Here is a 23,322-nt window from a genome sequence, read left to right as displayed (position 1 = left end):
TGTTTTGCAACAAAAATCCTGCATTATGTTTGCAGTATTCCATGGATTTGAGCTCCATGTTCATCTGCGTTTTCCATTTTAATTTTCAGATGGCTCATAGCTGTTGAGGTAGGGGATAGATTTTATAGTACCTAGGCTGCTCCGAAAGCAAGGCCTCCTGTTCCTGCCCATGGAAACTACCACAGACACCACGAGCACCACAACACTGTTCCACAGAGCAAATTCTCAGCTACAAGACGCTGTTTTCGACACAGTCCCCACCCCGGGCTGTGCATTTTCCCCAGCGATGAACAAGAGCCTGCGTGTCGCGCTCGTCTGAAAATCTGCACCCGCGGAAGGGACTCACCATCCCTGTCACCATGGCTGACACGCGCCACCCACCACCTCACCATGCCGACACCCGCTGGTTGGTGTCCATCAGCGTTCAGGAGGGTCGATCAGTGTCAGGGGTGCAATTCTTTCCACACAGAGGAATCCAGTGACACCCCTTTGCTCCACACGCATGTCCACATCAGACGGCGTGTTGTCAGTGCGTCCCTCTGCCACTGTCTGTTGCACAGCAACAAAATCTAATGGGATGTTGGTAGGAAGGTTCAACCTCTACATCCAGACCACCAACACCCGCCTCAGTCCATCAGCGTTCAGCAGGGTCGATCAGTGTCAGGGGTGCAATTCTTTCCGCACAGAGGAATCCAGTGACACTCCTTTGCTCCACACACACGTCCACGTCAGACGGCGTGTTGTCAGTGTGTCCCTCTGCTGCCGTCTGTCACACAGCAACAAAATCTAACGGGATGTTGGTGGGAAGGTTCAACCTCTACTGCCAGACCACCAACACCCGCCTCTGATGGCGTGGGACAGCACGATAAAACAGGAGGAATCGCTTTCGGAGCAGCCCTTTGTTTTCTGCCCCAATCCCAATTTTGTCACTCTGTCACAGTTTACTCTGACTGATGAATTTTATAGATCCAGCTAGAGCTTAGCTACTAACTCTGATTTTGAAGTTTTGTTGTTTTTTTCTTTTTCTGTCTGAGGAATGAGTGCCAATCATTTGCTTTATATTTTGTTGAAATACTACAAAGCTGGTTAATCCTTCAGACTTATCTCCTATTTCTGTTTTCAATTGTTTTGAGTAGAGATGTTAAAAAGATCGTCATTCTTCTTGTATTCAGCCATAGCAGTGTATATAACACATTATGTTTTTTCCTTATTTTTCTGAAATTTTTGGTCTATGAAGGTGTCAGTGTTAGCTAAACAGAGGGAAAAGGGACCAGATTATTAAACGTGTTTACCGAAGGAAGAATCAAAAGATGAGTTTAATGCTGCATGGACCTGCAACTGTATTTTCTTCAGCCAGGAAAGCAGCAGGGGGAGGCCAGGGTTGCTTTTTTTTCTCTCTGTAGGCAGAGAAAGACACATGGGCAGTGCTTAGATTTGGCTTATTTGAGACTGAAAAGACCACAGGCACCCTCCAAAGCCAGAATTTTGCTTCTCCTGAAGCTGATCGCCTCTGTCCCTGCTCTTGCTGGCAATTCACTCTTAGTCTCCGTGCAGAAGGATTGCACGTGCTGCCACAGAGCGATGCTCACAGTGTCCTGACTCCTAACATTGCCAAAAATTCCACGATGGCTTTGGGTTGTGCCCCCCTTCCCCTCCAGCATCGAATACAAGGGACTGATAAGGTTTTTAAAAAAGTGTAAGTGTTTTACTTAAAAGCACGCATTCACTAGGGGCATTTTTTCAGACTGAAGCAAACCCTGACCCATGAATTCCACATTACAAGTTGAGAGGGATATGCCAGCAGGGATGGAGAGCTTGGGTTGGCTTTTAATCAGCTTCACTATAAACGCTGCAGCTGTTTGTTGTTGCAGTGTTGTTCCAGTGCCACGCAATGAAGCATGGCTCCAGCAGCCATGAGGTGGTGCACGAACCAAAAGATATTTGACTTACATGCTTAAGGCACGTGTATGCACATGCATTACACGTGCATTACACATGCATTACACGTGACTCCAAAAGGGCTTTATAAAACGTGCTCTTTAAAAGAATATTAGATGTTGATGGTAGCAAGTTATCCCCTTGGAGACTGCAATGAAAATATGACACCTGTGCGCACTCACACTAATTCTGTCGAAATATCTTGTGAGTGAAGGAGCAGAATGTAAAGAAGTGGTCTGAACGTCCTTGTGCATTATGTCCTGAGGGAGGAATCTTCGCTTAATGTCTGTAGCTTATTTATATTTTATAAGGCATGTGAAGGACGTTTCCTCCTGACTCCAGCAAAAATATAATAACACTGTCTTGTGATAGAAAATGGATAGTTTGATATCATTGTGAATTTGCATTATATGTATATAACATTTTTGCACATGCTCATCCTATGTAAATACAAAGGAAGACGAAACAGGGTAAACTTTGGCATCCTTCTGCCTCAAATACTTATTCTTATACTGTGCTCTTCCTAACAGAACATACACATCTATCTTTTAGGAACTCCTTTCAATCCTGCCAAGGCAGGCTGCAATTTTGAGGAAGACCTGTGTAATTTTTACCAGGATCACAAAGACGGCCCAGGATGGAGCAGAGTGAAAGTGAAGCGTAATGTGTATAGAGCAGGAGATCACACTACTGGGTTTGGTAAATCAAAACTCCTTTTCACTAGAAAAGTCAAACTGGATGTAAGGGTTCATAGACTCACAGAATGGTTTGGGTTGGAAGGGACCTTAAAGTACCAGCTAGTTCCAACCCCCTGCCATGGGCAGGGACACCTTCCCCTCGATCGGGTTGCTCAAAGCCCCACCCAGCCTGGCCCTGAACACTGCCAGGGAGGTTAGCCTCCAGGTTAGAAGTTAACCTGTTTTGTCGTTGTTCACTCTGTTAGATAGTGATGTCACTGGCACTCTGGTTATATGGGCTCACTGCAGCTCCCTGCCGTTAAAACTCGGTGCGCATCGCTCTGTCTTGGCTGTGCCTCCCCGTATGTAAAGGGGGAAGGTGACCTGTTGAATAGTGACGCAGGGCTGTAAATCAGAGTGTCTTCACTGTACCAATCTGCAGTCACTGAAGGGATGATTCCACAGAAATATGCAAGCAAATATAGTAGCTTCAGGCATTGCTTTAATATAAAGGAATGGTGCTTTCTTAGCACCTCCAGGCTTAGGATAATTGGCATTTTTAAGGAAAAATGGTGAAATGTTGTATAGTGAAGCTGTGTAGTGAAAGGCCTGCTAGTAGGTTCTGAAACTCATACATGTATTTGTGTATTCATGTTTCTGAGTCATATGTGCTAAAGTCTCACTTCTTTTTACTTGGTGCAGGAAATACTGGCCCTTGTGCCCCATCCTTCGTTCTGGTCCCAGAGAGGTACCCCTGAAGCAGCCAGGTTCCCGTTGAGGCTGGCAGGCCAGAGAATTTTTCAGCATAAATTTTAAAAGTTCTTATTTCTGGTAACAGCCATGTGCCATTTTAGCTTGAAGTAGCCAGGGTGCTTTTAGAAGAAGGATTATTTCATTTCAAACAGAGTGTGATGATCTGTTTCCTGACAGTAGAAACTGTTTTTATAACCGAAGTCTGATTCCGTCTTCTGATGGAAGCTGTTGTACTAGCAGATTAGCTGTGCTAATTGAGTATTAGGAATACTCAGTAATTGCGCTGTCTTGCAGGTTATTACTTGCTGGCGAATACAAAGTTTACATCACAGCCTGGGTACATTGGACGTCTGTATGGCCCGACCCTGCCAGGAAACTTGCAGTTTTGTCTGCGTTTTTATTACGCCTTATATGGGTTCTTCAAAATGAGTGGCACTCTTGCTGTTTATATCTTTGAGGAGAATCATGTCGTTCAGGAGAAAATCTGGTCTGTCTTGGACTCTCCAAAGGGAGTTTGGACTCAAGCTGAGATCTCTTTCAAAAAGCCTATGCCTTGCCAGGTAAGCACCAACTCTTCAAATCCGCTGAATTCTGGATGGAGATTGTCCTTGTCTTCTCCCCCCGGGGTTCTTTGTTATTGAGGATTAATCCTCAGTGAGCCGTTCCTTCCAAGTGAGGTAGAGTTCCCCAGGCACTGCGGTGGGGAGTGCAGTACTTCTTCACAGCCTGACTCCACGGGAGCCCTGACAAAGGGGCTTCATAGCAAGTACGGGGCAGCGTTGCCTTGTTTTCCTTGACTGGTGAACTGTGACTACATCACAGTGTTTGTGGACATTTCACCTGAGGAGCTCTAATGAGAGTCGGTTGTGTCTTGGTTTCTCAGCAGGCTTCACATTCGCTCATATTTGTTTGAGTGTTTCCTATGTGATTCGCATCGCCGCACTCAAATACAGGTTTTAATTAATCTAAAACAAGTCAGTACTTGTAAATTCTGGTCAAAAGAGCGAGCTGATCCTACTGTCTTAAACTCTTAAACCACTGGAGGTTAAAACATGAAACCAGAAGTCAGTGTTATTTTGAGCAATGGACCTGAAGTATTTGCAATGTCTGGTTGAAGAGGTCACTTTGTTAAAATCTCCACAAGTTCATAAGAATAACCTAAAATTTCACATCACCTCCTGAGTAAGTCCTCAAGCTGCTGTTGTTCCTCATCTCCGCTCTTTTTACAAAGAAAGAGAGACTTTTGAAATTCTGGTCAAAAGAGCGAGCTGATCCTACTGTCTTAAACTCTTAAACCACTGGAGGTTAAAACATGAAACCAGAAGTCAGTGTTATTTTGAGCAATGGACCTGAAGTATTTGCAATGTCTGGTTGAAGAGGTCACTTTGTTAAAATCTCCACAAGTTCATAAGAATAACCTAAAATTTCACATCACCTCCTGAGTAAGTCCTCAAGCTGCTGTTGTTCCTCATCTCCGCTCTTTTTACAAAGAGAGACTTTTACACAGGTTTGTGTAGGCACTAACTCTGGAGTTGTCCTGATGTCTGTAAGGGGTTTTGGTATGTGTGACTCATCTCAGAAGGACCGTCTCTACCAGATGACACTCAGATAAATCCAGGGTTTTTTCAGAGTGTGATAGTACTATGAACATACGAATGAAAGCTTGTAACTCAAGTACTTATGAACTACATACAAACATCTTAAGCACTTTCTGCACTATAAAGTAGTTTTGGAATGGCAGTGGTTACTGAGTTTAACCTTTCTTGAAAAAAAACCCCCAGGTCGTTTTTTTCAGAGTGTGATAGTACTACGACCATACGAATGAAAGCTTGTAACTCAAGTACTTATGAACTACATACAAACATCTTAAGCACTTTCTGCACTATAAAGTAGTTTTGGAATGGCAGTGGTTACTGAGTTTAACCTTTCTTGAAAAAAAAACCCAGGTCGTTTTCTTCAAAGTGAATACACTGTAAGAGTTCACAAAAAAACCCCAAACCCAAACCTGTGTAACTGTGTTAAAAGGGAAATCTATGCTGAAAATTTCAGTCCTAATTGTTTGCTAGTGTTTTCTTTCAGATATCTGATACCTTAAAAAATTTTAGAGGTCTTAATGTCCATATTTTTTATGCATAAAACATATTAGAATTTCTAATTTCCTTTCAACTGATAGAGAAAAATACCCCCAAATTTTATCACTGCCCAGCAAGTGCATGATAGAAAAGTCTCTCATAGTACCATCCCAAAATATTTTTTTCTCTTTTTATAAATCATGAAAAAGTATTGGTTAGAAAGGCAGGCGTGTAACATACTTTTGCCATCTCCTGTTTACGTATTTCTTTATTTCTTCTAAAAAAACTTCAGCAGCTTGCGTAGCATAAAACACTGTATGAGTAGTGATGACAGCTGAGCACAACTGTTAAAGATGTTTTATAGCCTTGGAGGTGGCAGTTTTTTAGCATCTGACTTTTACTTGGAAAATCTTTTCCAATATGACTTTATGAAGAACTATTTTTATGTTTTCCTAGAAATCAGTGTATCTAAAACACTTGTGAGGAAGTTTGTCTGGGACGGAAAGCTTTCTGTGAATTGAGTTTTCACGCCTGTAGCTAGCAGTCCGTCTAAAGGCAGTAATAGATGGGAGAGCAGCACAAAAGTAGAAGAAAGAAGTCAAGGGAATGTCCTTGCTGCTTCTGAGCCTGAGGGTCTGCAGGAGGGAGGAAACTCGGTGCTCTGCAGCAGGGGAGTTTCAGTTCTCAAAAATCTTCAGTGGGTCCTTTAGGTCTTGTGATGGGAAAGCCTTCTTTCCCACGGAAACAAGTTGCAAAATGTTTGAGGCATTCCCCAGATATCACAAGAAGTGAGATTTATTGGCCTTTGAAGAACCCAGCATGTGTTCAGCATGTCATAATTCAGACAGCCCTTAGCCAAGTAACGACTTATTTGATGGGAGTGTGTCTGTGTAAAGGTCTGCCTTGGCTTGGGTTTAAACCTGTTCTCTCACACTCTTGTTTTTCCTGGATTGGAAGATTAAATGAGGTTTAGAATAGGAATTAAGTTGCCATTTTACATATGTAGTATGTACCGGTACATAATAAATAATGCACAAGCTGCAGTGTGCTGAGCTTTGTGTAACGAATCGTTTTGTGGTTTTCGTGTATGTATGTACACCATCAGTGTATAGAGTTTTCCTTAAACAAATAGAACATGGAAGACATTGAGTGATGTTCTGAAGCATGTCAATGTGGAAAAGATACGTTTACAGCTGAGAAGGCAGCATGCAAAAGACAAATGATGCCAACGTTTAAGAGTTTAGTTTTAAGAGTTAAGTCTGCTTGCTGTAGGGCGGGGTGGAAAACTGGTGCAGTTACAGGTTGTCTGTGCGTAGTATTCACAAGCAGGCTTGAATGAAGTTGCACAGTGAACTTGATTCTGGCTTTTCCTTGCAATTTCATGCCCAACTCTTGAACCTTAATACTTAAAAAGTCCTTTCATGCTTTATTTTGTTTGTTTCTTTTCCAAGCCAAGAGAGGGAAATGAAGGAGCGCTGTCTGACGTTGTATAAACTAGGTTAGTTATCTGTAAGGATGTGTCTGCCTAGGACCTGGGCAAATAACTGACAAAGAAGACTCATTTCAACGTCCCTCTTCAATGTCAGCCAGTGGTGGAGGTGCAGCAGAGCACGTTTTGCCTGGCAGCAGGGAGTGGTGGGAACCAGCAGGTCAGGGATTACACTTGAGGCTCTGGAGGGAGAGACAGCATAGAGAAACATGAGCGAAAAAAGCTCACTGAAGCTTGACCTCTAGTGTCCTGTCTCCTCCAGCCTGTCTTTGTGTCTCTTGCCCCCTCACTGATGTCCCTGTGTCTTGTCTATCTTGCCCCATAGGCAGCAGTGTCTCCATTCCCCATCTTACTCCTGGCCCCTCAGCCCTGGACTTTTTTTTCCATTGAATGCTGTCCATGCCCCAGCCTGTTTGCCCTCCCTGTCCTAGTTCTTACAAGTCCTAGTTTTTCAAAAACTAATGACTTGACAGAAAGCACAGTTCTGGCACAGAGACTAAATCCTGACACATTTCATGCTCCTGCTCCAAAGCCTAGGAGTGCTCAAGCTTTTATGGGCAAAATAAAACCTTTTTTTCCTAGCCTTGTTCTTGGAAGTGATGGAACTGTTTTGGCTGAAGCAAGGACCCAGCATGGAAAGTCTGAGCAGAAATCAGCCTTGGCAGTGTTATAAGCAAGTGAAAAACAGTCTTTTAATGGAGTAAGGTGGTCTCACAATAAGACAGAGCTACCACCTTTCCTCCAATAGAGATGCAGTGGCTGCTGAGCCTATCCTATTTTTTTCTGAGATGATGCATCATGCCTAGACTTGGATGATAAGAAGTTGTAGTCATGCACAGTATTTTGACTGATCAAGTTCTTAGTTACTGGGCGTGACTTGTAGATGGGGTCAGTGCCTGTGGAAACAGTAAACAGTCTCCTGAACGGCCAATGAAGTCAGAGAGGCAGTTGTTATGCTGCTGTGGCCAGGGAGACCTGAAGGTCATGCCGATATTTTAGCCAGAAAACAGTTGTTCTAAAATACCTATTACCTATGTCCTTCATCTTTCTGCTACTCCTTCTCCCAAGGCTTTGAAAATAATGTAAAACCCATCTGATGTGTTTTGGTTTTGATAATATATTTGTTTGCACCAGGACAGTAAAAAAGCTCAGATTCTCATCTCCTGGCTTGTGTAATGGTTTTTTGCAGGTTCTTTTTGAATTAGTTAACTGCAGTCTGGCACAGATTGTTTCCTGTGAGCAGGAAACGTGAAGCTGGCCAACAGGCTTTAATATGACGGTTTGAAACTACCACATTGAAAAGGTTAGGTGGGTATGATCCAGCTAATCAAGTTATAATTGTTTATACATATATATATGTGCATATGTCTATGCATACAAACTGCAAATACATGTGCTGTCTAACACTAGTGAGAAGGCAGGAAATTTTAAAACCTGATTTCTCAATTTGTACTTGAAGCACTCTCTCTTTTAGTTAATGTAAGTACCTATGATCCTGTACACACACACTTTTTTTTTTAAAAAAAAGCATGCTGTAGTGCCCAGGGAATAAATGTGAGGAGGAAGAAATGATAAAAAAAAAAAATTCCTAACATCTATTAAAATAATTAAACACTTCATGATTTGTTGCATAAGCCACTTGAAGGGCAGGATACAAATCTAACTTGAAATATGTAGATTCTTTTGATTTTATTGAATGGACTGAAGCTGATTGTCCAGGCCAGTACATGGCAGGAAGCTGTCAGAGTTAACTGAAAGAAAAAATCACATATGACATATGTAACCTGGAGATGCTCACATGCACTATGGAGCAAGAGTCTGCATTTTAACATTGTGCGTATGTGTTTGTCTGTATACACCACCGTGGGAAGACATTTCTTCCATCCATCTTCACAACAAAGTCCAAATGCCTAGGTTAAAAGTGGAGGTTTGAGTGCAGGTGGGTCTACTTACATCAGTGCTGTTAATTTCTGCTAGATTTTGTTCACCATTCTGAAGCTCGGGTTTTCAAAAGCAAACGTCTCATGTTGTTTATCCATTCATGCAAGTTTTTGCAGTGTTACCTGGGGCTGTAGCACTCCCACAGAATTCAAAAGCAAATCCTCAGAAAGGTAGCTGGCATTGTAACAATTCACCCTACTTCCATCAGAGTAGTTGTGGCAGCATTTCTTGGGTTTTCATTCTTTCAGTGTGCTTTTCCTCCTTTCTGGTGGGTTTTTTTCTCACTGTCTTTCCTGAAGATCATCTCTTTGTTTTCACCCATTCTCCATAACTAATTTTAGTTGCAATTGTAGGAAAACAAAATTAAGTGACTGACTGAGTGTTGCACTTCTATACTTACTTAGGTTTTAAAACAAACAAAAGGAGAACTTTTTGGGGAATGACTAAACACTGAGATCTTTACTGCAGAATGCTGTGGAGGCCAATGGTATACATGCGTTCAAAAAGGGATTAGGCAAATTCATGGAAAATAGACCTCACAGTGACTATAAACACAGTGGTGCAGGTGTGACCTCCAGTTCAGCAAGTTCTTCAACTCTCTAGGGGCTGAACATAATATAACGGCACAAAGAGCTTTATGGTTGATTTGTTTCTTGAACTGTTTTTCCCAAACAGCCGTTATCACCCTCCTCCTTCCTAGGGCTTGCTATGAGGGTCTTTGGACCTTTGTTCTCACATCACCACATCACTGATGATACTCAGATTAAATTATTACAGCATTTCTCTTTGCCACTGGGAAATTTTTGTCTCCCTCTTGTCCACCAAAGTTATAAGTAAATGACTAAAGCCATCTTGGATATATGATGAAGTCCTAAATCCCTGTGACGGTGTCACTAGTATAATGGACACAGATCTCCAATCAGGTATCAAGTGGAGAAGGGCAGGCATCCTAGTCCTCACCTCCTCTTCCTCCTCCTCTAAAAACCCCTCACTTATGCAGATAAAGGAGCCTTTGGGTGCTGTTCTGACACAATCCTTGATCAGTCTTCCCAAGACGAGGTATGCACCCGAAAGAGGTTGAAATGACCTGCAATTTTATAGTACAGCCCTTCTATCCCTCCTTCTCTCACCTCTGAAACAAGGAGTTTCTGGAAGAACAGTCACAGGAAATGCCTGTTGAAAATAAGAAAATTATGGACTGTAAATAGTAGGATTAGTGCTCGCAAAATGTGTCATTACCAGAGTGCTTAGCACCTGTACAGTAGCTAAGCAAAGAGATATTTCACATTAAATATTGGATACCTCCTTTTGCTGTCTTAACTGACATTTCCTTTTTTTACTTAGTTTTTTTTTCTGCGTACTTAATATTGTGATATTACAATGCTACATCATCTGACATGGCTCCTCAGTCTAAAGTCAAGAACCTTTCCCTCTTAGAAAAAGAGCTGAGGAAACTGTGTCACTGAAGAGAGGATAGAGCCATAACAGCCATAACATTTCTGGAAGTCTGGGAGGGCGCTGGGGGACAGCGGCGGATACTGGTGTCCTATGTACATTTCTGTGCAGGCAGTACTCTCTATTTTAGATGGTGGAATCCAGTGAATATAGATGTAACATTAACAGCCTGTTGCCCTAGGTTGTTCTGTTAGCTTTATGTTTCTCTTTCATTGTTTGTTTCTGCAATCTGTCCAATCTGCCCTTGGACAGGAAAGATTTTCAAAAATATTTGTTCAAATGTCACAAGCTTATTACCAATGTTATGCAATTATTTATGCAGAAGCTTTCATAATCCATTATTTTTCCCACAGAAGCTCATTCTATTTACATGGCAAGGAAATGCACTTGCCTGGTGAGTGCCATTTTAAATCAATTTATTTTAAATGACAGAAGCTTGCAGACATTCTAATCTTGGCTTAATAGCTTATTTGCGTTCTTGATAAATAAGCTTCTGACTGTTTAAGCCAAAGAAAAAACAAGCTGTTTAAATTCTAGTTTACTTAAACGAGGTGAAAGTAATTTGGGCTGCACTGATAACGTGTGTATCACACAGCCCTGGGACAACCAGGATGGTTCTGCCATTCTCGGTGCCGGTGATGGGCCCCCGGCTTACATGCTTACGTGGCTGTGTACTGGTGTAACTGGTTGAAAAGTCAGGCTCCCTGTTTTGTGAAAACATCCTCACTGCTTCTTTCTGTCGTGTCACACTTTTGTTTCTGGTGCTTAAATTATTTTTTAGTTTTGTCATACTGAGTTTTGTGTCACTGTATGGAAATTACAACAGTTGCCTCTCTGAAAAACCTACCTCAGGCTCCACAATAACCGCCGTTCTCGTTTAAGAAATTGAACCTAAATATGTGTCTTAAGTGACAGACTGAGTTTTGCGCCTACGCTGATACACGCTATGTATTAAACCTAGTTTAAACCGAGGAGTATTCTCCAGGATGGAATCAGGTGAATTAATGTGCTGCAGAGGCATAGCTTGCTTTTAAATCACCAGATTTAGCTGCCATCACTTTTTCTTTTGTTTGGCTCTTCTGGCTCTCCCTGAGCAAGAGCTGTTTTTTCTGGGATAAACAAGCCGGAAGGAAAATACACAGAACTCATAGGAATCCAGGGACAGCTCTCCTTTTCTGCTGTTCCCAGTCCAGCTCTCTCCAAACCTCCTTTTGCAAGCTTCTGCCTTAGTCCTTCCTCATGCTACTTGATGGAGGTGCCCTGCCGCATGTCCCACTCTTTACTCTCGTCCAAAAGCAGGTAAACTTTGTATGCATTTGTCCCGGTTTGAGCCCTCGACCCTTAACAGCATTCGTTCTCACCCACATCCACTTGTAGAGCGCAGAATGCCTGCAAGAGAAGTCCCTTCTTCCTCACTCATTGCCCGCAGCACAACCCAACAGTGTGTCGTGGGAGGAGTGAAACCCTCCTTGCTCTACCAGCTGTTCTCATCTGGACTTGCTCATTACTCGCATAATCCGGGATAAATGCTAAGAACTGGTTATTGATACTTGGAGGCTCTAGCCCTGGAACATTGGTTAAGCACTGGAAAATAAACAAATAAGCTTCCAGAAATCAGGGCAATGATTTAGCAGGAAACTGGTAACAGGCTGTGTCCTGTTATTGGGAAAAAAAGAGACATGAGAGGAAAATTATTTTTCAGTAATATAGGCAACAACTGCCTGTGTTTGATAATGTTTTTAATTAGTCTCCAAGATAGCGTGAAAGTCAAGGAAGATTTGTTACCTAGTTTGAAACAACAGTATGTTGTTCATCTGTCATGTTTTATGAAGAAAGTGTGAGCTGAGCCCAAAGATCCAGATAATCTCTTCTCCAAGGCATGAGATAGCGTTGTAAAAATTTATTTTGGAAGAACTGACCTATGAAATATTTTCCTTCAAAGCAAGAAGAAATATAAAGCATCGTGAGATTAGTTCTGTCAGGACTGTAGAAAATATTCAGAGATCTGCCGCAGGGCGAAAATGAGTATCTGAGTAAATCCAAACCGATACAATCTTGGAAGGTAGAGTTCAAATAAAGATATCAATAGTCAAATGTCCCTTTATGACAAAAAAAGGACATTTAGGACAAAAGAAGAGTGAATAAATTTGACCCATGAATAAAAATATGTTCTATGCTGTTGCTTAAAACTAAGTCAAGAATATAACACTAAAATAAGCCAAGGGGACAGCGAGCAATTTCAGTACGTTTGCTAGAGCTAATACTGGAAACTCCACATTCCTAAGCAGAAGCTCCCCCAGCTCTGTGCAATTGTGCAGTCTGGTCATGGCAGCTCGTCACTCAACATCACAAAAAGCAAGTGGAGAATTAGTAACGCTAAAGCTGCAGGTGACAGAGCTGAACAAGTCTACAAGAGTCACCAAAACAGGTCAGTCCCTTGGTTGTACAGAGGCCTCCGGTTCAGTGGCCTTTGAGAGACCAGCAGTTACTGTAGCCAGGTTTTTGAAACCGAGGGCTATCTGCAGGATCCAATGGGTAATTACATACCTTGTATGGAACAAATTACTGCAAGTTAAGAATAAAGAACTTGATCCCGCTCCCAGTGATGTCAGTAGGAAAACATCACTTACAACATGATTCCACAGTGTGGAAATGTTGTTTCACAAACAAGGACTGACCTCACCCTTTCATGTGTGGTTTTCTGAAGATTCTTGGGTTTAGAACTCTAACATGTCTTTAGTTTATTACAAATGTTCACCACAATGCATTTATTAAAAATCTGGTGAATGACGTCCACCCAACGTCAGTCTTTATTGTATTTTTTTATTTCAAGAGATGCTACCATTTTTTAATAGATTGTGCCTGTTTCTTGAAAAGAAACCGAAAAAGCGGGTAGCAATTTTTGTCCTTTTAACCCTTACGGTTAAGAGAGCAGTTCTACAGTAATTAAAAAGAAGAAAACCAAAAGCCAGTTTTAGACCACTGTGCACTGAGCAGTTGTGCATGCTGTGCAGGGGCACTCCTCGGCTCCACACCTTTAACAGTTTACAAGACATAATCCCTGTTACCAGGATCGGTAGCACTGAATGGAAAATGGTTTTGAAAATTGCTCCATCCTGGGCAGTGTAACCCGTACATGCCCAGGGTGTTTAATAAGCAGATGGGTAAATAAATATTACACAGCAAAGCAATCTAACAAAATCTGGTATAATGACCATATTGAAGGTGTTGCTGAGGCTCTTAAAATGGGAGATACTAAATAATGAATTACTTTAAAAAACATTTTCATATCTGCAAATTGTCGGTCAGCATTTAACCTCAAATATGTAACTGAGGTGTTTACAGTTGTTCCAGAATATTAAGCTGTTCGAAGTGACACTCATCCGTCTCCAGTCACTAGCTCAGACCTCATCACAAAGGAATTGTTTTGAAAAGTTCCTCCTAAATTATGGGGAGGTTATTATCATAACCCCAGTGGTCAGTCAGATGGATTGTGGTAGTTAGGCAAAGAAAACTGCCAGCAGTACTTTCATAAAATAAACCTTATTGTGTCTACTGTAATTCAAACAGATCTCTGTGAACCTCGGGAGACAGGCAGCTGGGAATCGTACACTTTCTTTACATTTTATTTTGCCATCTCATGAGTGACTTCCGTTTTCCATGGCAGAGTTAATATATAGTCAAACGAAACATCTTGGGCACTATTTTTAATCTTCACAAACCCAGATGAACACTGTGAATGACGCTTAGCACTTCCCACTGCCTGCTCTACGATATCATAGCCTTGTGTCATTTCTGAATAATCCCGTGTTATCCAGTAGTTTCATCTTCTGATCCCTATTGGTTTGTTTTTTTTTTTTCCCCACAGCCATTTCTCTTGGCCATCACTCTGCATTACTCTTTTAAATTTATTTTTCCATGGATAAAACCTCCTGGTTGTAAGGAGAAGATAGCTGAGAACATCTGAACTGTTCATTTGTTCTTTGGGGGAGGGAAACCCACAACAGCCTCAGCGAATCATGTTTTCTCATACACTACAGAATACACACTCTCCTAATAAAATGGAAACTACGTACAGAAATATATCACTTGTCCATAAAAGTGAGAAAACACTTTATATTGAATGAAAACTTACGTCTAAACCCCACTGGCTTTAAAATTTCAGCCGCCGGCAGGAGGAGTATGTGCCAAAACAAAGAGGATTCATGATTTCTGTTCTGTAGATGTCAAAATTATTCGTGCATTTGGAAAAACTTGAAAATTCAGGCTCTTAACAGTGCCATTTTTGTTAGAGCCCTGAAACTTCCTTTGTGTATTGCAGGTTGTCTTTGTCAGCTGGTGTAAAAGCTTCTGGGACTGTGGACTGGTGGCACTGGATGATATATCATTGAGCCTGGGAAGCTGTCAGGCTGCTGGTAAGACCACACATATTTGTCATCCAACAGCTGCTACCCTTTTCAGTAAGAGTTCATTGTGTACCTTCATTTCCCAAGCCTGTCCTACAGCTGCCTTCATCTCACACTGGATTCTGCTGTTTTCTTTTTCCAATAAGTATTGCCTAAGTCATGTTTTTGCAGTAGCATACATACAGCGAAGACCAGTTTTTTGTTGGCAGGGGCACCAGTTAACTCCACCGGCTCTGGTGATGCACTTGTGCATACTTCAGCGGTCCTTTGGGGACATTACAATTTTTGGAAATTACAACAGTCAAACTGAAGAGAAGGTAGTTTTTTTTCAAACAGCTTTTAGGAAACCAGGAATTGACCCAAAAGCAATATTTTCAAAATACAGCATTATTCTTGTTAGTCCAGAAGTACAGTCGTGCAAGGCCGACACAGTCCCTTCTCTGAGCTGCAGTTCTCTGCTGAAGACAGGTGAGATGAGTCTTAACTCTCCTTCCTCCAGTGGGAGGAACTGAATGTTTTTGAGCGAGACTTTATCTGCTGACCCCTCTGAACTCAGCCAAGCTGCCTCTTCTGGGGCTTTTTGAGGTTTGACAATACAACAAATATATCCTAATTTGGAAACCATTCTCATGTGACAGGCACAGTCTATAATCCCATTCTTTGGAATAAAGCCATGCCTTTGAAATGGTGATGAGGCCATTTATGTTCTCATGTAATAAGAACTTCAGAATGTTTGATTGGATTCCATGCATCCAGGTAGTTAACCATTACAGAAGTCATGTATAAAACAAGATGCCATTTCTCTAAATAATTCTGACAGTTGTCTCTTTTGCATTTCTGTAGTTCCTAAGTAATTTGAAAAGGAACCAAGAGTGCAGAACTGATACTTGGGTGTATAGTCATACGGAGATTGTCACTGGTGGCAGCCAAAAAATGCCTGAAAAATGCCACGGAGTATTTGAGGCGTCAAGGCTTCCTCCTTTCCAAAAGGTGAAAGCAGCTCAGAGCGTTTGCACCTGCTTGGGGTGCCACAGTAGTGAAGAAAATTACACTGGCAGAGCCCCTTGTGGAGTAAGAGCTATGATGAGGAAATAAACTGTACGTGGTGTTTTAAAGAATATTATTAGTACATGTTAGTGAGCCAGACTAGGGCACAGATTTCCTCAGAGCTCTGAAGAAGATGAAATTAAGTTCCGTACCTCGGTTTCAAGTTATGAGTTGGTATCCACTGCAAGTGTTGCTAGGTACATGTAAGTGGTTTCAGTGGGTGAGTGAATGCAGTACATGGCTTGTGTATCTCTCCATGTGTCTGCCTACTATATTTGAGGTTTTGAACAATGACCTCTCCTTACAGATGCACTGTTGCCCAATCCTGGAGAGTGTACCTTTGAAAAAGATGAGTGCATGTTTTCCCAGAAGAAGAGAGGTCGTGGGAGCTGGCACAGGAGGAGGGGTCTAACTCCCACTTCTTACACTGGACCGAAAGGAGACCACACTACTGGGGTAGGTGAGTTAAGCTCCACACTGAACTTTGCAAACAGAGATTGATAATAAATCAAAAATACTTTGAAGTGATAACCTAGAACACAGAGACTTTACTATCCTGATTAGAACAGTTACTGATCAAATAAAACATGTTTCTTAGTAACCCATGAATGGTGTTGAGAATATGATGTTTAATCTGAATTACTTGCAGATGAAGTGGGTCATTTGGTCTTCACGTCCTAAAGTAGCGCTTTCCTTTGGGACAAAAAAGGACAGGGCAGCTCTTTCATCCATGCAGAAAAGCCTTCCTACAACCCCCTACATTACATAAATATTCCTACCTGGAGTACTGTGTTCACTCCTAGGGCCCCCAGCATAAGACAGACATGGACCTGCTAGAAGGGGTCCAGAAGAGGGTCACTAAGATAATCAAAGAGCTGGAGCACTTTCCCTATGAAATCGGGCTGAGAGAGATGGGGTTGTTCAGCCTGGAAGGGGTTCCAGGGAGACTATATAGGGGTCTTCCTGTACTTGAAAGGGGCCTGTAAGAAAGTTAGGGGAGGACTCTTTAGCAGGGAGTGTAGTGAGAGGAAAAGGGGTAATGTTTTAAAACTGAAAGAGGGTAGATTTAGATTAGATATTAGGAATAAATTCTTTACTGTGAGGATGACTGTGAGAGACTGGAATAAGTTTTGCCTGGAGACGTTGTGGATGTCCCCTCCCTGGAAGTGTTCAAGGCCAGGCGGGGTGGGGCTTTGAGCAACCTGATCGAGGGGAAGGGGTCCCTGCCCATGGCAGGGGGATTGGAACTAGCTAATATTTAAGATCTGTTCCAACCCAAACCATTCTATGAGTCTCTGATTCCCTGAAACTAAAAGGCAAACAGGTGATTGGGGTCTCTTCTGCTTCAACACCTCCCTTTTCAAACTTAGAAGAAAACATGGGTAACAGAAGAGGTCCCACAGATCCTTTGTCTTGAAAATCTGCTCCATAACCTCACTTGTGTAGTTTAAAGTATTTAGGCAATGTGGCCCCCGTTAGCATGAGTGAGCACACAGAAAATTGCATCAGAATTGTCCCCACACTGGGAGCAGTACCTGATGACTTTTCAAAATTAGGAACTGCGCCGCTGTATGAGGTGCTTACGTTCCTGCAGAAGAGAGGACCTCAGAAGCAACTCCGTTGACTGCAGTATAATGTACAAAACTGCCCTATGGCTTGTGGACTTTAAATGCTTGCACAGCATTTTAGAAATGCTTGGGGAGCCTTTGGATTTGCCCGCCTTCACAGTGACTAGCATTCATTCAACAAGTTGTGAAGTTGTTTGCAGACAAGCTGGCTGGATACTAAAAGTAGTTGGCCTGCTCAAAAGGCTCACCAAAAGATGTTGTTGTTCTGTTGGCTGCGCCTGGGTGTACACCACGTCGAGTGTTATCGAGCATGGTTATTTCAGCTGTGCATATGAAGCCTTGCTCTACGCAAGCTTAATTCAAATTACCCTGGAAACCTGCTTTGGTTCTAGTTAACAGAGTAACAAACACTTTTAATTAATAAAATAACAAATGTTTTGTCTTGTTTCTGATCTCTTTATCTGAAAAGGTGACTTTGTGCATGTTCAGCAAAATCTCTCTTTTCTATCTCCTGGTAAAATTTCTGTAAGAGCTGCATCCTGATCAAGGCATGGGAATGGACTAGAGAGATGTAAATGCATGGTGTGTGGGACAGTATGGCCAAAATCCTACGCGTGGAATTGAGAGTGCGGATGGGAATGATTCTCTTCGGCTTGAAATTTCCAATCACCCAGAAATTATGTTCTCTCATTGTTAATTCTAAACCGTACTGATTCTGGGTAGAAATGTGAAGAGCCTTCAGAGTTTGTTTTAAAGAATTACACCTCTACGCGTAATGAAATAAAACTGAGAAACACTACTTACAAATCTGACCATATTCTGACCAGATCGATGGGCTAAGTTACCAAAGTGGAAAATGTAGGCGATCTACAAATCAAGAATATTTTCCCAATAATTACACCTTTGTACTATAGAATGACTTTCAGGAGGGAATGCTGAAATTCTTGTCTCTTTTCCATTTCAAAATTGGATGACATTAGAGTGAATTGAATGACATACTGCCTGTCTTTGTTACCCGTGCGGTCCAGTTTCTCTGCGTCAACTAGACATGTGATCACCAGCTTTAACATAAGTGAGATTTTTCCTAAAAAAAAGTTAATTTAAGAGTTTTCGTATTGTAATGTGAGTGAGATTCTTGGAGAGGCATCTGTAGGTCACCTCTGTATTGTCTGGCAGACCCTTCTTTTTCTGCAAAATACAATCCAAATGAACTACGTTATACATTAAAAGCACTGGTTGTTTTGGTAGGAATCCAAACTCAATTCTGTAGAAGGGTTCAACATCCAGGTTTGTTTGATGCTTTGTTTTTCCTGGTTATTCCCTAGATAATGTATTTCATTCTTCTTCTTTCAAGTGCTCTGTATCCCAGCTCTTGTGTTTCCAAAGACAACAACCCTCTCGTTACAGTAACAGCAACACAACACTCAAGAGTTTCTTGCTCAAGAAAAGGAGCTGTTAGCACAGTTTTGATTTCTAAGGCAGAAACTGACTTCAGACCTATTTTCAGCGTGTGTAGATCACTGAGTATTCTGAGACATGAGGCTGATTGATAGCCTGACTTTAGAACTGGTGAAGCAAGACAACCTTTTAAGCCTGGCCGCTGACAACAATGCTTATTCCTTATTTCATGCATCTCTTTGCAGCAAGATGTGCTGAGAAATACCTGAATTTGGAGTCACAAAACCAAGAGCTGATCTTTTCTTTCCAACAAGTTTATAGTATGAGTCAGGCTTAGATCTAAAGGCAAGTTAATTTATTATACTGTAGTCTGAGCTGTAGGTTTTGATTTTTCATTCAAGGAACTTTTAAGCATAGGGAACATAAAAATCCTCACAGTGGCTTGCGCTAGGTTTGGTGTAAATAGCCTTGGAAATTCTCCAACTATACAAAATTATCTTTTCTTCACAGACCTACAGCTGCAGATACTCTTCCTTCTTACCTTTTCACCTCTTCTCACTACTGCTACTCACCACCGGGCTACAACCCAGGTTAGCAGGGGTGCTGTCAGCAAGGGTGTGTGTAGATAATAGGACTCTTGAGTATCCTGAGAGACACCCCAACATCCACCGGCTGCTCTTGCCACTCTCAGCTTTTCTTCTGCCCTGCTGATCCTCAGGAATTCCCTCTACCCCGAGGGCAATCATCTCAGCACCTGGACTTGTGGTGACAGAAGGGCAGCTCCAGTGCCACAAAAATGGAGAAGTGGGGCTGCACGAAGAGCTGCTGCAAAATGAGTTCACTACCTGCTGGCAGAGTGTACATCTCAAAACACAGGACAGCTGCCTGTGTATGCAGCACATGGGACGTGGGGATGCTCCTCAGTCTTCTGACACACCTCTGTTTTCTCTGAATGATGGGTTGGGGGGTGGATTAATTTGCCTGCCCCCAATTAATGACTAATTTTTCCACACAGAGTTCATGACATTCTCTCATTCATCTGTATCTTCACAGGTGTGATTTAAATCAATACGTGATTTAAAGGAGATATTTAAATTAATTTGCTTTGTTAATAGCATCAGCTCCAACCATTTCCCAAACTGTACCCTCAGATGTACATGCAGCTGTCTCTGAATTCCGATTCATCGACCACTGTCAGAGTGCATTCCTGGTTTAAGCACAGCTATGATTTTTTCTTACTTTCTATTGCTATGTATTTCATCAGATATGAACAAGTTTTTAAGTGTTCTTTTGTTAGAATTCACAAATATTATCATTATTACACTTCATTTTTATTACACTATCACAAATATTGTAATTCACAAATATTGTAATTCACAAATACTGTAATTCACAAATATTGTAATTCACAAATATAAAAGTCTACAGCATAAAAATCTTCAAAATAGTTTCAATCATTGTTTTTTATATAATGAGCATGTTGAGCATAATGAAAATGCTGAGAGAATGTATTCTCCTTTGCTAACACTTGTTTGTATGTCTTTTTAAGGGTACTACATGTATATAGAGGCATCCGACATGGTCTATGGACAGAGAGCGTACCTCGTTTCACGATCCCTAAGAGGAACCCCTGGAAAACAGTGCTTGACGTTTTTCTATCACATGTATGGAGCTGGGACTGGATTATTAAGTGTTTATCTAAAAAAGGAAGGGGATGATGAAGAGATTCCTTTGTGGAGGCGGACAGGGGAACAAAGCATCTCATGGCTAAGGGGACTGGTAGAGTATGAAAGCAACAGAAACTACCAGGTAAGAAAAATAGAACAAAAAGCAGTAAAAGTGTAATATTGAACTGAGCTATGTGCTAGAATCCAAGTTTTGGTTTGTCTAAAAAATTAAAAGTAAAAATGTATATAGCGTTAATTGGACACCTGAACAAGCTGAAATGTCACATAATTTCTTACAAATGAAGGGTGAGAGGGAATCATTAAAGACATCAGTAGGTTTCAAGTATGAAAATAGTTCATTAACTCATTAATGAAAAAAATAGTAAATATTTAAATGCTGGTTTCCCGTCGTTTCCTGTCAGTGGTAGTTTTTATTTAGATCACTGGTGCAATTTCTTTTGCTTCAGCTGCCGTGTCTACGTTCCACATGACCAATAAGCTGTGATAAAACGGCTGCTTCTTGCAGGATGATCTTTCTGAGGTGACACCAAAAGCAGTTCATGATGCAAAGCCAGAGCTCTGCTCTTGATTTCAACAGTGCCATCATTTCAGTGCTGCCAGAGCCAAAGCCTGTTTCAGTCTCCCTGTGAAAGAGGAAGCTGAAATTGCTGTTGACTGAAACAGCACTGGGCATACGACTGCAGTAATCACTAACCAGAGATGTGGGGGTTTTGCCTTAAGAGCCTGAAAAGTAATTAGGAAAGAAAAAAAATAAACCTTTTACTGAAAAGGAAGTTTAGCTTCATCAGTAATTCGACAACATAATATTGTAATGCTTTTTTTTTCCCCATCAAGCCTTGCTTGCATTTGGGCAACACACAGCGAGACACGTGGGCTGAAAAGAAAGATGGAAATGCCACCTCGCTAGGGAAAATTTATCAGTGCTCTATGGCACACAGTAATTTCTTAAAAATTGTGGGAACAAATTTGTTTCCTTCAGCAAAGCACACATCCAAATTCTCTGACCGGGACAGCCATTCCACTGACGGAGCATAGAAGTTTCTCTGCAAGAAGCAGGCTTTCAGAACACAGAAGGTGCTTGAATAGACTGCATGGCTATTCTTTTTTTAGTCCTTTCTCCTGTGGGATTCTTGAAAACCTGTGTCTTACCTTTACAGATCATTTTTGAGGCGATCCGTGGTGTGTCAATAAGAAGTGACACTGCTATTGATGATATTCTGTTCCAGGCAGGACCCTGCTTAGGTAAAGTTTAAACATACTTTTTTCTCTTAGGAGACATCTAGCAATTCACAGTGCTTTCTGTAATTGGAGAGGTGATACTTCTTCCTTTGAAGCCCCTCTGAACGGATGTGAGTTTAGTATCATGCTGCTGGGTTAGTGCAGAATGTTGGTTTTCTAGTAAGATGGGAGACCCTCCTCAGAATCTGGACTCGTGAAGATGCTGTAACGCTCTTTAAGAACCATATGGCAGTCCCATTTAAATCCAGCGTGGTAATTACATTCTGTCTTATGCTTTCTTATGTATGATGAAAATACAAATAATTACCATATTTCCCCCTCCTTTGTATTCTAGAAGTGGAAGAAATTCAGCTCTCACCGGGCTATCCTGACAGCTTAAATGAAATCGATTATTAAATACAGTCTGCTGAAAGGAATGAAGTGCAAGGAAAATTTGTATACAAGAAGCTGCACAAACTGCCTGTTTTAAAATACGTTTCAAGTACATACTGGACTGTTTTGAATATGCACCAATGTGTAGGAAGAACTCACAGCGCTCATGTTCTCGCCTTTGCAATGAAATTAATGACTCAGGGCTTCTTAGACTGTTTTTTTGTAATATTTTTTCTCTTTTGCATGAGGTAACAGTTACTATAGAAAGGCTTCCCATTTTGCACAGATCATTCATTTTAATGCTTTTTTTTTATCATTCGTGGTATATAGCTAAAAAGGGGAAAGTAAAGGTGCACAATTAAAACCAAATATTGTGTTACCTTAAACCTACATTCAGTGAATGTTTTGTGTTGGGTACAGAATGGATTTTTGTTGAGGAAATTAAAAATATATTGAAATAATAAGGAAAATGGTATTAGTTACTAGTAACAGTCTACAGGTTAAGTGCAATCATTCATAATGTTAGATCCCTCTGGGAGGCTCTTAACACTCTGCTGGCAATTTTTTGTTGTTTTGTATTCTTTTACTATAATGACTGTATTTGTTGTTCTTGCCAATAACAAACTCACTTTTAGTGTTCCAGTATAATTTAGTGTAAGCTGCTGACATTTTGAACTATATGAAACCGTATGTTTTATGGCATACAAATCTGGGGATTTTTTTAATAAATCAGTACGTACACTCACAGAGAATGTATGTAAACTTCAGCCAACCACAGCTGCCTTGCATTTATATCAACAGAAAACTGAATTCACACAACTTGTTAACGTGTAAGATTTTATAGGTTTGTGTGTAAGGTTTGTTTCTGAAATTATTAAAACTTCCTAATAAAATGTAACTTAGGAAATAACCTTAATGCTCTTCTCTAGACTTTATAATATTATCGGTGTAATGAGAAACAACCAAACCTAATGGGATAGCCTGAATTCAGTATTTTGAATGCGAAGATAATGAAATGTGTGGATCACATCACCTAAGACAGCTGACAGGAAACAATCTGTCCTGCTGCAGGAAGTTCCTGTATTAAGCCATGGAAATTATTGCCACCACACTGAAGGCATTGCTGCAAGATGTGAGCCCTGAAAAGCGGGAATAGCCGTTGCTTCTTTCAGAACAAAGAGTACATTTTCCCCAGTGGCCTATTAAGGATCAACAGCACCTGCTAGGACAATCTGGCCCCTTGCACCTTTAGCATGTTTTCATTTTGGTGACACAAATA

At 41.2% G+C, this 23,322-nt stretch overlaps 1 protein-coding gene across 1 annotated transcript in view; it reads left to right on the top strand.

Annotated features, from left to right (window-relative positions):
- The window catches only part of MAMDC2 (MAM domain containing 2), a gene marked incomplete at its 5' end in the record, with an annotated part of 30,444 nt that extends 8,377 nt beyond the window's left edge, over positions 1 to 22,067 (top strand). Inside the window, 7 exons of the mRNA XM_010132361.1 lie at positions 2,491 to 2,637; positions 3,663 to 3,928; positions 14,647 to 14,740; positions 16,086 to 16,238; positions 20,294 to 20,553; positions 21,590 to 21,674; positions 22,006 to 22,067. Coding sequence (XP_010130663.1) covers positions 2,491 to 2,637; positions 3,663 to 3,928; positions 14,647 to 14,740; positions 16,086 to 16,238; positions 20,294 to 20,553; positions 21,590 to 21,674; positions 22,006 to 22,067 — 1,067 coding nt within the window. The remainder of the gene's footprint in view (positions 1 to 2,490; positions 2,638 to 3,662; positions 3,929 to 14,646; positions 14,741 to 16,085; positions 16,239 to 20,293; positions 20,554 to 21,589; positions 21,675 to 22,005) is intronic.
- Positions 22,068 to 23,322: the final 1,255 nt, after the last annotated feature.

Source organism: Buceros rhinoceros, unplaced genomic scaffold, assembly GCF_000710305.1.
Source record: "Buceros rhinoceros silvestris isolate BGI_N320 unplaced genomic scaffold, ASM71030v1 scaffold780, whole genome shotgun sequence".
Taxonomy (NCBI): domain Eukaryota; kingdom Metazoa; phylum Chordata; class Aves; order Bucerotiformes; family Bucerotidae; genus Buceros; species Buceros rhinoceros.
Note: the sequence above shows the minus strand (reverse complement) of the source record. Positions and strands in the feature narration are given on the sequence as shown.